Source organism: Ciconia boyciana, chromosome 26 (genome assembly GCF_034638445.1).
Source record: "Ciconia boyciana chromosome 26, ASM3463844v1, whole genome shotgun sequence".
NCBI lineage: Eukaryota > Metazoa > Chordata > Aves > Ciconiiformes > Ciconiidae > Ciconia > Ciconia boyciana.
In genome coordinates, this window is record NC_132959.1 from 1,654,296 (window position 1) to 1,668,847 (window position 14,552).

At 58.3% G+C, this 14,552-nt stretch overlaps 5 protein-coding genes across 6 annotated transcripts; 3 read left to right on the plus strand and 2 right to left on the minus strand.

Moving 5' to 3' along the window:
- Positions 1-917: 917 nt before the first annotated feature.
- Positions 918-1,397, plus strand: LOC140644088 (scale keratin-like). Of its 2 annotated transcripts, XM_072846593.1 has the most exons (2): positions 918-1,257; positions 1,300-1,397. In XM_072846593.1, exons 1-2 carry the CDS (start codon positions 918-920, stop codon positions 1,395-1,397), a joined length of 438 nt encoding a protein of 145 aa, XP_072702694.1. The 2 variants fall into 2 exon arrangements, with proteins under 2 accessions (XP_072702694.1, XP_072702693.1); XM_072846592.1 differs by having other exon boundaries at positions 918-1,397.
- Positions 1,398-5,102: 3,705 nt separating this feature from the next.
- On the minus strand, positions 5,103-5,468 carry LOC140644090 (feather keratin 3-like). Its single transcript, XM_072846595.1, has one exon. The coding sequence runs from the start codon at positions 5,466-5,468 to the stop codon at positions 5,103-5,105; it is 366 nt and encodes a 121-aa protein (XP_072702696.1).
- A 1,779-nt stretch (positions 5,469-7,247) lies between these two features.
- LOC140644091 (feather keratin 3-like) lies at positions 7,248-7,613 on the plus strand. Its single transcript, XM_072846596.1, has one exon. It carries the CDS (start codon positions 7,248-7,250, stop codon positions 7,611-7,613), a length of 366 nt encoding a protein of 121 aa, XP_072702697.1.
- A 2,963-nt stretch (positions 7,614-10,576) lies between these two features.
- On the minus strand, positions 10,577-10,941 carry LOC140644093 (scale keratin-like). Its single transcript, XM_072846598.1, is given in 2 exon segments — positions 10,577-10,689; positions 10,692-10,941. Coding segments are annotated over 2 exon segments (363 nt in total).
- Positions 10,942-12,719: 1,778 nt separating this feature from the next.
- On the plus strand, positions 12,720-13,084 carry LOC140644242 (scale keratin-like). The gene is given in 2 exon segments (XM_072846872.1): positions 12,720-12,885; positions 12,888-13,084. Coding segments are annotated over 2 exon segments (363 nt in total).
- Positions 13,085-14,552: the final 1,468 nt, after the last annotated feature.

Consider the following 14,552-nt stretch of genomic DNA (forward strand, 5'->3'; position numbering starts at 1 on the left):
GGCAGAAAATTAAGTTCATTATGAGTTGACTTCCAACAGCTGAAGAAATTATGTGACTAGTTCAATATGCATTCCTCTTCTCTCTTTGCTTATATGGGTAACTGGAAATTATTTGAAAAAGTTTAGATTTTCATGGTTCACAGGGAAATGCTGAGCTTAGAAGCAGACCTTCCATTATCTCCAGTTTATTCTATTACAGATCACTCAAGGTGCTTTTACATTAATTTAAGATAAATGGGCATGAATACTACCAGAGATCAGGCACTGGCTTAGATAAAACAAGACACAGAGAGGAATTGAGAACTGTTGAAAATGCTCTGTAAGAAATTTATTGCATTAAGAGAAAGAGGGGTCATGGAGGGAATTTAAGGAGCTGACAGGTGAAGCACTGGGTTTTTCATGCTAATGGGGGCAAGTTGTTTGGGGTGAGATTTTTTCAAAAGAGTTTGGAGCCCAGAATCAAAACAGTGTAGTGTTAACCTAGTCATAAGTATCTCAGTGCCCTGATTCAATGTTTGGAAACTGGGGACAACAATCTTTGCAATTCCCTTGTAATGGTCTCATCAAACAAGTTACTGAGCAAATCTGAATAGACAATGACTTATAATGCCTGTTCTCACAAGGCTCAGCACAAAGGAGATCATTGGGAATGAAGAGTTAGTAATGAAATAATGCATAACAACACACTCTGTTCTTGGACTCCTAGTCCTTGCTGATCCACTGACTCACCAAAGCATCTGAACAAATAATTTTGCTGTTCAGCTTCAATTTTCATTTCTAATAGACATGGGTAAATTGGTGTACTTCAAAGCACTCTTTGAGGAAAGGCAGCAAACTCTATAACACTTTTATGTATGTAAATAATGTCTTGTACTTGGTAAAATCAACTCTTGCAGATTGACCTCCATCCCTGCAAGATGTCTTGCTACGATCTGTGCTCCACTGCCGTTGGCGGCATCAGCTGCCCCCAGCCCCTTGCTGACAGTGGGAATGAACCATGTGTCCGTCAGTGCCCTGACTCCACGACTGTGATCCAGCCACCCCCGGTCGTCGTCACCTTCCCTGGCCCCATCCTCAGCTCCTTCCCCCAGGATTCAGTTGTGGGATCCTCTGGAGCACCCATCCCTGGGGGCTATGGGGGCTCCCTTGGCTATGGGGGTTATGGGTCCATGGGCTATGGGGGTCTGTATGGCTATGGGGGCTATGGCTCCCTGGGCTATGGGGGTCTGTATGGATATGGGGGCTCCTCCCTGGGCTGTGGGGGTCTGTACGGCTATGGGGGCTCCCTGGGTTACAGAGGTCTGTATGGCTACGGTAGATCCTATGGTTCTGGCTCTTGCAGCCCTTACTCCTACCGGTACAGCAGGTACCGCCGTGGCAGCTGTGGGCCCTGCTAAATCCTACAGAAATATCCCTTGACTAAAGAATGACTGGCAAATGCATGATACAATCTTGATCCTCACCTGAGCTCCTGAGTAAGGGGCAGAGCATCAAAGACTTCCACTTAATACAGTGGAGTCAAAATAGCTCCATAAATCACGCTTCTCATTTCCTTCTTCATTTGTTTCATCTCCTCTTCCTTGCCCCTGCCAGTGGCCAAATGTGTAAATCCACTGTCATCCCAGAGGACACTTGCTTCTCCCTGAAACTGCCACCTCCTGGAAGAAGCCTGAAGGAAGACCTCTCTTGAAGCCTGGGGGGACAACCTGTCTGCCTCTGCCTTGTGTGCCTTTCTCCAGTGGGTGTTTTCCTGCCCTTGCAATAAAACAAGCCTGCGTCCAACACCTGCCTCTCCGCCTTTTCTTTCAAAGCCCAGCGTGGGCTGCAGGGTTCCCTGGCCCTGCACGTGGCCCCTGCCAGCCAGGCCAGGGCAGTCTCTCAGCCCCAGCAGAGCCAGGCTGAGCTGCCTTTGGGGAGACCACACAGCCCTGGCCTCACACAGTCCTGTTGCTAAGAAACCTATCTGCCCACTATTTCATTGCTACTGAGCTGAAATTACTGTCTCCCCTACAATAATTAGTCTAGCTGTCAGACTTGCACTAGGTAGTCCAATTTTTTCACTAGTTAATTTAGTGCTGAAATTCCTTTTAATTTTACATCTTCCCAGATGATGTACTAGAAATAATCAAACTGTCTTCAAAGACAAAGTAAAAAAACATGGCCTGAAGTTCTGTAAAAGCATATTCTGAAAAGGAACAATAGGAGGAAGGTAAACAATGAGAAACAATTTTAAAGATAGGTATGTGATGAGCAAAGATCAAACACTACCTCTTCTTTTTTTCTTAAACACTGCTGTGATAACAGTTGCCTCAGGGAAGTTTTGGCTGAGTCTGTAAGTCAGCTGGGGGAAGTAAAAAGAATATGAACTCATGCATTACAGAGGATTTGCCTATTTCTTCACTGGGACTCTTTCAAAGAAAAGCTCCATGCATGAATGTACAATTTCTTGATGTCAATCCTCTGTCAGTGTCATGGAATAGCAAGTCTGATTTTAACAGGTAATTTCAATGTTCCCTGCCCCTAAATGTAACTAGTTATGTCAGATGGCTGTGTGCTATAAGTAGTAACAGGCTGAAATGAAAATTAGTCTATGGCACTCACGAATCTCGCTTTTATTTTAAGAAAATACTATTTTATTTTTACTGATTAACAAATACTTATTGAGAATATTTTGACCAAAAAACCCCCTTCTCTGAAAGGTTCTTCTCTCTCTGCCTGCTTCATCCTCCCTGTCCCAGCACTGCCTGTCCTCATGGCCTTGGGCTTTTTTGGGAAAGGTCTGTGGAGGTCTGGGAAGGGACTGGAGCTTGCAGGGCCCATCTGAGAGCCCAGCCCCTGCCCCATGAGTGCCTGGGATGTGTGAAGAGCCCAGGCAGCTGAGGTGGAGAAGAAAGGTTCCTGCCTTTTGGGCGCAAAGAAACAGCTCCCTGTCCCTGCTGCTGCTCTCCATCCTCACATGGCTTGAGGCAAGGACGCTGCTGCCATGAATTCCCAGGAGCTCAGCAACCAACCTCCTGGCTTGTGCCACACCAGCCCTGCATCTCCTTGGCTCAGGCACCTCTCTCGTGCTGAGCAAAGCCCTCTTTCATCCCAGCTAGTTCGGCCCGGGGCAGTTCCTGGGACAGCTTTACAAAACACGGATGCCTGGTTTCCTCTCTGTTTCTCTTCTGATCAACACCAGGATCCTTGCTCTCATGCACAGCCTCTAAGAGGTACTTCAGTGTAAATCATACATGATCACAGCTGAGCACCTGAGCTCCGACTGTCAACTTTTTGGCTGATTCTCTCAATGAGGCAGTGTCAGACAGGTACCAGCCAGACCCAATTAGATGTGTATTGTGTCAGACAGCAAGTGCCTAGCCCAAGATAACAACATTGGTGAGAGCTATTAGCACCCAGCTAACATGATTATTTAGCTTCTGTTTGGGCTGGATGCCTGTTCAGGGTGAGCTCATTGCAAAATAGTATAGTCCCATTGCAAAATAGTACATTGTCTCATTGCAAAATAGGACATAGAGATACCCTTTCTGTCAGTGTCTAACGTTATATATGGGAGTTAGAGGAATGGAGGGAGTTTACTACATTGGTTACTCAAGGATCAGCCTCAGAAAACCTCATTATTTGTTTGCATTAATGGCACATAATGGCACATAATTTGGGAGCTCTCTGTTTTATGTGCTCATAATATAAAGCTGAGTGGCATTAAGCAGGAGGGAATCAGATTTTAAGACTGGAAAAACAAGATGGCTTAACTGATGGGAGTAACAGTAACGGTATGATCTTCAGTAATACAATGCAAAGCCATGCATCTGCTGACTATGGAGAAAAGATCTGGTGTAACACAGGCTATAATCAGAAAGAGGTGACAGAAGAGGAAAAATTCTCTGAGTAGCCCCAAATAGGTGATGGTATGGTACAGGGGGATTGCATGCTCTTGAGTGAATCCATTGTAAATACAGAATACCAGACGGTAGTGGTAATATAAGCAGAACCTGTAAAAACAAAGGGAAGAGCACATCCAATTTCCCTTTTACTGCCAACACGTCACTACTTCTCCAAAAGACAGGGTGAATAAAAAAATTTGAATGGCACTAAATTTAAGTTAATTAATCTCACACTTACCAAGGTAAGGGGTAAAATAATGTTGTGGGATGGGTCATCTTGAGTAAAACTAAGAAAAAGATTATCTGTGTTTGCTTTTCACCTCAAGGGAGTTACAAATTCCCTGAATGTGATACAGCAGCAGTTTTGTAGAAGGACAAAGTTTTGGAGAGTGAGAGAGCAGCATCACACATTCTTCTGATAGACCGTGAACAGTAGCTACGCCACCACCATCTAATACATGAATATTATGACCCAAATACAAATCTGTGAACATATTTATATATAAGAATGCACACATTACTTGAAGAGGCATCTGTAGTCCAAACGCCTGCTCCCAATGCATTGCTACAATTCTGTACTTGATTCATTCCTCTCCCGAGTTAGGGAAAAGAAGATTTTCACTGAGCTGAGCACCACTCATCTGGAGCTGGAGAAGGAGAAACTAGGAATTGCCTCTTCTATTCTAGATAAGGCAAGATGTATGATATCCCCAGGTGAAATATGAAGAAACCAGCATTTGCCCTCGCACAGCTGCTGGCACTGAACTTCAGACAAGGAGACAGGCATACAGGAAATGGACGAAGGAAAATTTATTGTGCCCAGAGGGACAGGAGAGATTGTCAGAGAGATGGTAGGCAAGACCCAGGGGGCTGGTTGCCACGTGTTGGGGGAGGCAGAGGGATCTTCTCCAGAGCATTGCTTCTCGAGCTGGATGACCCCTTCATGTGGCATTCCAGATGACAAAGATTTGGCCCATAAGACCCGTAGGGCCTTTCAGGTCCACCTCCTGCACTGTCTCTCAGCTGGAAGTAGAGAGACGAGGAGAGCAGATGGCAGGGAAGGGCCGAGGGTGTGAGGCACTGCCAGCTGCCCAGGCGTTGGCTGGGGCTGGGGATGCTCAGCACTCCCCAGTGCCTCGTGCCCGCCGGCTCAGCCCTCTATGGGTGGTGGTGGCGTTGGCGTTTGGTCTGGGGGCAGCGCCTGGGGCTGGGCTGGGTCTAGCAGGGCCCACAGGTGTCCCACAGCTTCCTGCTGTAGTGGGGCAAGACACAAGGGCTGCAGGCAGGAGAAGCGTAGGGTCTGCCAAAGGTGCAGAGGCCCCCCGAGCCCAGCGTGGCTCCGGCACCGTAGAGGCCCCCCAGCCCCAGGGAGCCCCCAAAGGCGGGTGCTCCAGAGGAGCCCACCACGGCTTGCTGGGGGAAGGAGCTGAGGATGGGGCCGGGGAAGGTGACGATGACGGGGGGCGGCTGGATGAAGGCCGTCGAGTCGGGGCACTGGCGGGCGCACAGCTCGTTGCAGCTCTCAGCGATGGGCTGGGGGACGGCGACGCTGGTTTTCGGTGGGCACAGGTCGTAGCAAGACATCTTTGTGCGAGACAGCTGAGCCTGAAACACATGGCCCCGAGGACAGGCGTCATGAGCGAGGAAGAGATCCCTCGAGCTGGAGGGCTCAGAGCCACCACCTCGCCCGCGCTGCCCACCGCTTGCCCTTTGCCCAGCCAGCCCTGCTCAGTGCCCGGCTCTCCGCACCCCTCGCCCTGCCCTCTCTCTGCACACAGAGGGCACACAAGCCCTCCCCACGAGCCTGTGCAGGGCCTGGCTCAGCGTGTCCTGGCCACGGGGCTGCTTTCTCCTCCCGCCACGGCTCAGCCCGCCCTGGCCGTCCAAGGCTGCTGCCAGCGTGCCCGCTGCCGGCAGAGCTCTCCTGGCCAGGGAGGCCCCCTGCCAGCCCCTGCCAGAGGAGGCAGAGACCTGCAGGCACCCACCTACCCTTTTCCTGAGCAGAGCGAGGCAGGAGCGGAGGATGTCAGTGCTCGTCGAGAGCAGTGCTTTTATGCGGGGCCTGCGAGCGTGGGGAGGAGCTGGCCACGCCGGGGGCATGTGGCGCACAGTGGCCGAGCCCCTGCCTCCTCCCTGCGTGGCACGGGGCTCTTTTGCTGACGCCGTTTCCTCACCAGCCCCAACCCGTTCTATTAGCCCCTGCAATTACCCCGCTCGGACGCCTGCCAGCTGCCACCTAATGGGCCAAATTACCCCCACCGTCTTTTCATTATCTCGGTGTGTAAGAGGGCACGCAGCGTGACAAAGGCTGACTGCAAGCGCCCCGCGTGCCATAGCTCTTCCCCAAGGGCTTGGTCTCGGGGCAGCCCCATGCCTCCTTTGCGGAGCCGCAGGGAAGACCAGGGTCGTGCCGCTGGGCGAGAAGGCAGCCTTGCAAAGGCCTCCTGCACGCCAGCGCCCGCATGACGTACACCGTGTGGCTATTACCTACAGAGGCGCGAGGCTACAGAATGCCAAATCAAAGGCACTCCTCTCGGGCACTGCCTGCTTCAGCACGATGCATCATTCGCTAGCCCAACGGAGCCGGCGTCTGTCCGCCTGCAGGCGCTGCTCATCGCCCTCCTCAAGTCTGGGGGAGAAAGACCCCTCGTGCTCTTCCCCGAGGTGCGTGGTGCAAGGAGCAGGGATGCCCACCTGGGTTCAGCCAGCACAGGCTCATGCCAGCCCGGCCCCAGACCCACCGGCCCCACCCACGTGACCCAGGAGCCCCATTGCAGGGGGATGGTGCTGGGCAGGGGCTGCCCCCGGGGTGCTGGGGAGCTGGGAGGCCCGTCTGAATGCACAGCCGCAGCAGAGCCTGGCTGCGAGCACAGGGCAGAGATGCCTTCCCAGGACAGAGTACAAGGCAGGCAACACGGAGCTGCAGAAGCGCGTCCCTCTCCTGCCGGGCGCAGCCCCCAGCAGGGAGTTGCCCGCTGTCATTTAGCCCACGAAGCAGAAAGGGGAGGAAAGCCTCGGAAGCGGCATGTGCTGGTCTGGCGAGGGGACGCTGACTCAGGGAGGGGCAGGAGCCGGACAGCCCTGTCGTGGCTGTCGTTGTCGGCGGCAAGAGGGAGTGCCGCCTCTGCAGATTGGCTGAGGTGGTGCTGAGCAATGGTGGGGCTGGTATAAAAGCTCTGCCTCTGCCAGGCTCTCCCATCCACTGCTCTGGTTGCCTTCTCCTCCGGGAACAGGGTAAGTCTGCGAGCGCTTCTCCTCCTGGCCCCCCGCTCCGTCCCCGGCCCCTCTGCCTTGGGCACTCCCCTCTGGGACTCTCTTGCAATCTCTGCCCTCTTGCAGAGCACCGTCCGATCCCACGCAAAGATGTCTTGCTACGACCTGTGCCCACCGAAAACCAGCGTCGCCGTCCCCCAGCCCATCGCTGAGAGCTGCAACGAGCTGTGCGCCCGCCAGTGCCCCGACTCGACGGCCTTCATCCAGCCGCCCCCCGTCGTCGTCACCTTCCCCGGCCCCATCCTCAGCTCCTTCCCCCAGCAAGCCGTGGTGGGCTCCTCTGGAGCACCCGCCTTTGGGGGCTCCCTGGGGCTGGGGGGCCTCTACGGTGCCGGAGCCACGCTGGGCTCGGGGGGCCTCTGCACCTTTGGCAGACCCTACGCTTCTCCTGCCTGCAGCCCTTGCGTCTTGCCCCGCTACAGCAAGAAGCTGTGGGACACCTGTGGGCCCTGCTAGACCCAGCCCAGCCCCAGGCGCTGCCCCCAGACCAAACGCCAACGCCACCACCACCCATAGAGGGCTGAGCCGGCGGGCACGAGGCACTGGGGAGTGCTGAGCATCCCCAGCCCCAGCCAACGCCTGGGCAGCTGGCAGTGCCTCCCACCCTCGGCCCTTCCCTGCCCTCTTCTCCTGCCCTCTGCTCTCCTCCCCTCCCCTCTCCTCCCAGCTCTCGGACGGGGTAGGAGGTACACCCAAAAGGCCCTGCGGGGCTGACGGGACAAGTCCTCGGGATCTGGAATGCTGCACCAACGGGGCATCCGGAGCGAGAAGCGATGCTCTGGAGAAGATCCCTCTGCCTCCCCCAACACGTGGCAACCAGCCTCTCTGGGTCTCGCCCAGCATCTCTCTGACAATCTCTCCTGCCCCTCTGGGCACAATAAAGGTTTCCTGCATGCGACTCGTGTCCCCCTCCCTCCTTGTCCCAAGTCAGGGCCACCCCGGGGGTGGGTGCGCAGCAGCTGTGGGAGGGCAAATGCTGTTCCTGAGGTGGGCAGGCGAGGTGAGGGGGGGCGGCGTTGGGAGAGGGAGGATGCAGGCAGCCGGCAGGGGAGACAGAGCCTTTTGGTGGGGCTTGCAGGAGCTGGGGAAAGGGCAGAGGGCAGAGGGCAGGACAGGCGCTGGCAGCGCTCCTTTGCCTGGTCTTCTCAGCCCGGGAGCGGCCCCAGCTCCCTCAGGTCCCGCTGCTCTGCAGAAGCACGGCAGCATCTCCGGGCACCTGCACAGAGGAGGCTGGACGAGAGCCAGTGTATAAGCCTGCGCTTGGGAAGTGGCCCTCGATTGCTGGAGAGCAGCTTGTCAGGAAAGGCGCTGGGGCTGCTGGGGGACCCCAGCGTGAGCATGAGCTGGAAACGTGCCTTGGGGCAAAGGCGGCCAGCACCGTCCGGGGCTGCGTGTGGAGGAGTGTGGCCGGCAGGTGGAGGGAGGGGATCCTTGCCCGCCGCTCAGCACTTCTGAGGCCACCCCTGCGGTGCTGTGTCCAGTGCTGGGCTCCCCAGCACAGGAGAGATGTGGGGCTACTGGAGAGAGTCCAGCCAAGGGCCACGCAGATGATTGTGCCGGTTTTGCCTGAGATGATAGAGTTAGTTTTCTTCGTAGTAGCTAGTGTGGGGCTATGTTTTGGATTTGTGCTGCACACAGTGTTGAGAAGAATACAGGGATGTTTTTGTTATTGCTGAGCTGTGCTTGCACAGAGTCAAGGCCTTTGCTGCTTCTCACACTGCCCCACCAGCGAGTAGGCTGGGGCTGCACAAGGAGTTGGGAGGGGACACAGCTGGGACGGCTGACCCCAGCTGACCAAAGGGCTATTCCGTAGCACGTGACGTCATGCTCAGCGATAGAAAGCTGGGGCCAGAAGAAGGAAGGGAGGAGAGTTGGAGCGATGGCGTTTGTCTTCCCAAGTGACCGTTAGGCGTGACGGAGCCCTGCTTTCCTGGAGATGGCTGAACACCTGCTGCCGATGGCAAGGAGCGAATGAATTCCTTATTTTCCTTTGCTTGCATGCGCGGCTTTTGCTGTACTTATTCAAATGTCTTTATCTCACCCCACGAGTTTTCTCACTTCTACCCCTCCGATTCTCTCCCCCAGCCCACCGCGGGGGGAGTGAGCGAGCGGCTGCGTGGTGTCTCGTTGCCGGCTGGGGTTCAAGCACGAGAACGATGAAGGGGCAGGGAGCATCGCTCTTCTGGGGAGAGCCTCAGGGAGATGGGACTGTTCCTCGTGGAGCCGAGGAGGCTCAGGAGAGTGCCATCAATGTGCACACAGGCCTTGCCTGAAGGGAAGGCATCAAGAAGATGGAGCCCGGCTCTTTTCAGAGGTGTCCAGGGCCAGGACAAGAGGCAATGGGCAGCAGCGGAAACAGCGCAGGCTCCGCCTCAACATCCCCAAACACTTTTTCACTGTGAGGGTGACCGAGCACTGGCACAGGTTGTCCCGGGAGGTCGTGGAGTCTCCGTCCTTGGAGAGAGGCAAAAGCCATCTGGACGTGGTGCTGGGCGGGCAGCTCCGGGTGACCCTGCTTGAGGAGGAAGCACGACAAGATGCCCTGCCAAGGCTCCTGCCCCGGTAATCAGGCTCTAAGTGATGTAAGGTCTGCAGCAGAGAACCAAGGAGCACCGAGTGTGTTGGAGCGTGCTGGGGTAAGAAGGGGAAGGGGAAGGGGAAGGGCAAGAGGGAAGGGGAGAAGGAAGGGCAAGAAGAAGAGGGAAGGGAAGGGGAAGGGAGTGGGGTAGGGCAGAGGAAGGGAAGCCTCCCTTTGCTTTCTCCCCCAGGGCCTCAAGCAGAGCCGTGGAGGCACAAAGGGGCTGGCGCTGCGGCAGCCATTGGCCCTGGCTGGCCTGCAGCCCCTGGGGCACCTGTGCTCATGGGCAAGGAGGCTGGAGGTCTGCAAATGCCCCAAGGCTGCACGTCCCGCAAGCAGGGGAGCAGCCTGCCTTCAGGCAGGGCCCTTGGAGCTCAGCCACGGGACCGTGTGTGGCTAGAGCTGCCCAGGGCTGTGGGGTCTCCCCAAAGGCAGCTCAGCCTGGCTCTGCTGGGGCTGAGAGACTGCCCTGGCCTGGCTGGCAGGGGCCACGTGCAGGGCCAGGGAACCCTGCAGCCCACGCTGGGCTTTGAAAGAAAAGGCGGAGAGGCAGGTGTTGGACGCAGGCTTGTTTTATTGCAGAGGAGAAAGACACAGAAGGCAGAGGCAGGCAGGTTGTCGCCTCGGGCTTCAAGAGAGGTGTTCCTTCAGGCTTCTCCCGGGCGGAGGTCGTTGCAGAGACAAGCAGGTGCCCTGTGCGACAATGGTGGAGACGCGCATGTGGGCACGGGCAGGAGCAAGAAGGAGGAGAGGCGGCGTGGAGAGAGGGGAAGGAGAGGAGCAAGGTCAGGAGGCGTGAGGCTGAGGTGGCCCAGGGTCTCTGGGGTTTTTGGGGCTGGGTCTAGCAGGGCCCACAGGTGTCCCACAGCTTCTTGCTGTAGCGGGGCAAGACGCAAGGGCTGCAGGCAGGAGAAGCGTAGGGTCTGCCAAAGGTGCAGAGGCCCCCGAGCCCAGCGTGGCTCCGGCACCGTAGAGGCCCCCCAGCCCCAGGGAGCCCCCAAAGGCGGGTGCTCCAGAGGAGCCCACCACGGCTTGCTGGGGGAAGGAGCTGAGGATGGGGCCGGGGAAGGTGACGACGACGGGGGGCGGCTGGATGAAGGCCGTCGAGTCGGGGCACTGGCGGGCGCACAGCTCGTTGCAGCTCTCAGCGATGGGCTGGGGGACGGCGACGCTGGTTTTCGGTGGGCACAGGTCGTAGCAAGACATCTTTGTGCGAGAGAGCTGAGCCTGAAACACACGGCCCCGAGGACAGGCGTCATGAGCGAGGAAGAGATCCCTCGAGCTGGAGGGCTCAGAGCCACCACCTCGCCCGCGCTGCCCACCGCTTGCCCTTTGCCCAGCCAGCCCTGCTCGGTGCCCGGCTCTCCGCACCCCTCGCCCTGCCCTCTCTCTGCACACAGAGGGCACACAAGCCCTCCCCACGAGCCTGTGCAGGGCCTGGCTCAGCGTGTCCTGGCCACGGGGCTGCTTTCTCCTCCCGCCACGGCTCAGCCCGCCCTGGCCGTCCAAGGCTGCTGCCAGCGTGCCCGCTGCCGGCAGAGCTCTCCTGGCCAGGGAGGCCCCCTGCCAGCCCCTGCCAGAGGAGGCAGAGACCTGCAGGCACCCACCTACCCTTTTCCTGAGCAGAGCGAGGCAGGAGCGGAGGATGTCAGTGCTCGTCGAGAGCAGTGCTTTTATGCGGGGCCTGCGAGCGTGGGGAGGAGCTGGCCACGCCGGGGGCATGTGGCGCACAGTGGCCGAGCCCCTGCCTCCTCCCTGCGTGGCACGGGGCTCTTTTGCTGACGCCGTTTCCTCACCAGCCCCAACCCGTTCTATTAGCCCCTGCAATTACCCCGCTCGGACGCTTGCCAGCTGCCACCTAATGGGCCAAATTACCCCCACCGTCTTTTCATTATCTCGGTGTGTAAGAGGGCACGCAGCGTGACAAAGGCTGACTGCAAGCGCCCCGCGTGCCATAGCTCTTCCCCAAGGGCTTGGTCTCGGGGCAGCCCCATGCCTCCTTTGCGGAGCCGCAGGGAAGACCAGGGTCGTGCCGCTGGGCGAGAAGGCAGCCTTGCAAAGGCCTCCTGCACGCCAGCGCCCGCATGACGTACACCCGGTGGCTATTACCTACAGAGGCGCGAGGCTACAGAATGCCAAATCAAAGGCACTCCTCTCGGGCACTGCCTGCTTCAGCACGATGCATCATTCGCTAGCCCAACGGAGCCGGCGTCTGTCCGCCTGCAGGCGTTGCTCATCGCCCTCTGCAAGTCTGGGGGAGAAAGACCCCTCGTGCTCTTCCCCGAGGTGCGTGGTGCAAGGAGCAGGGATGCCCACCTGGGTTCAGCCAGCACAGGCTCATGCCAGCCCGGCCCCAGACCCACCGGCCCCACCCACGTGACCCAGGAGCCCCATTGCAGGGGGATGGTGCTGGGCAGGGGCTGCCCCCGGGGTGCTGGGGAGCTGGGAGGCCCGTCTGAATGCACAGCCGCAGCAGAGCCTGGCTGCGAGCACAGGGCAGAGATGCCTTCCCAGGACAGAGTACAAGGCAGGCAACACGGAGCTGCAGAAGCGCGTCCCTCTCCTGCCGGGCGCAGCCTTCAGCAGGGAGTTGCCCGCTGTCATTTAGCCCACGAAGCAGAAAGGGGAGGAAAGCCTCGGAAGCGGCATGTGCTGGTCTGGCGAGGGACGCTGACTCAGGGAGGGGCAGGAGCCGGACAGCCCTGTCGTGGCTGTCGTTGTCGGCGGCAAGAGGGAGTGCCGCCTCTGCAGATTGGCTGAGGTGGTGCTGAGCAATGGTGGGGCTGGTATAAAAGCTCTGCCTCTGCCAGGCTCTCCCATCCACTGCTCTGGTTGCCTTCTCCTCCGGGAACAGGGTAAGTCTGCGAGCGCTTCTCCTCCTGGCCCCCCGCTCCGTCCCCGGCCCCTCTGCCTTGGGCACTCCCCTCTGGGACTCTCTTGCAATCTCTGCCCTCTTGCAGAGCACCGTCCGATCCCACGCAAAGATGTCTTGCTACGACCTGTGCCCACCGAAAACCAGCGTCGCCGTCCCCCAGCCCATCGCTGAGAGCTGCAACGAGCTGTGCGCCCGCCAGTGCCCCGACTCGACGGCCTTCATCCAGCCGCCCCCCGTCGTCGTCACCTTCCCCGGCCCCATCCTCAGCTCCTTCCCCAGCAAGCCGTGGTGGGCTCCTCTGGAGCACCCGCCTTTGGGGGCTCCCTGGGGCTGGGGGGCCTCTACGGTGCCGGAGCCACGCTGGGCTCGGGGGGCCTCTGCACCTTTGGCAGACCCTACGCTTCTCCTGCCTGCAGCCCTTGCGTCTTGCCCCGCTACAGCAAGAAGCTGTGGGACACCTGTGGGCCCTGCTAGACCCAGCCCAGCCCCAGGCGCTGCCCCCAGACCAAACGCCAACGCCACCACCACCCATAGAGGGCTGAGCCGGCGGGCACGAGGCACTGGGGAGTGCTGAGCATCCCCAGCCCCAGCCAACGCCTGGGCAGCTGGCAGTGCCTCCCACCCTCGGCCCTTCCCTGCCCTCTTCTCCTGCCCTCTGCTCTCCTCCCTCCCCTCTCCTCCCAGCTCTCGGACGGGGTAGGAGGTACACCCAAAAGGCCCTGCGGGGCTGACGGGACAAGTCCTCGGGATCTGGAATGCTGCACCAACGGGGCATCCGGAGCGAAGCGATGCTCTGGAGAAGATCCCTCTGCCTCCCCCAACACGTGGCAACCAGCCTCTCTGGGTCTCGCCCAGCATCTCTCTGACAATCTCTCCTGCCCCTCTGGGCACAATAAAGGTTTCCTGCATGCGACTCGTGTCCCCCTCCCTCCTTGTCCCAAGTCAGGGCCACCCCGGGGGTGGGTGCGCAGCAGCTCTGGGAGGGCAAATGCTGTTCCTGAGGTGGGCAGGCGAGGTGAGGGGGGGCGGCGTTGGGAGAGGGAGGATGCAGGCAGCCGGCAGGGGAGACAGAGCCTTTTGGTGGGGCTTGCAGGAGCTGGGGAAAGGGCAGAGGGCAGAGGGCAGGACAGGCGCTGGCAGCGCTCCTTTGCCTGGTCTTCTCAGCCCGGGAGCGGCCCCAGCTCCCTCAGGTCCCGCTGCTCTGCAGAAGCACGGCAGCATCTCCGGGCACCTGCACAGAGGAGGCTGGACGAGAGCCAGTGTATAAGCCTGCGCTTGGGAAGTGGCCCTCGATTGCTGGAGAGCAGCTTGTCAGGAAAGGCGCTGGGGCTGCTGGGGGACCCCAGCGTGAGCATGAGCTGGAAACGTGCCTTGGGGCAAAGGCGGCCAGCACCGTCCGGGGCTGCGTGTGGAGGAGTGTGGCCGGCAGGTGGAGGGAGGGGATCCTTGCCCGCCGCCCAGCACTTCTGAGGCCACCCCTGCGGTGCTGTGTCCAGTGCTGGGCTCCCCAGCACAGGAGAGATGTGGGGCTACTGGAGAGAGTCCAGCCAAGGGCCACGCAGATGATTGTGCCGGTTTTGCCTGAGATGATAGAGTTAGTTTTCTTCGTAGTAGCTAGTGTGGGGCTATGTTTTGGATTTGTGCTGCACACAGTGTTGAGAAGAATACAGGGATGTTTTTGTTATTGCTGAGCTGTGCTTGCACAGAGTCAAGGCCTTTGCTGCTTCTCACACTGCCCCACCAGCGAGTAGGCTGGGGCTGCACAAGGAGTTGGGAGGGACACAGCTGGGACGGCTGACCCCAGCTGACCAAAGGGCTATTCCGTAGCACGTGACGTCATGCTCAGCGATAGAAAGCTGGGGCCAGAAGAAGGAAGGGAGGAGAGTTGGAGCGATGGCGTTTGTCTTCCCAAGTGACCGTTAGGCGTGACGGAGCCCTGCTT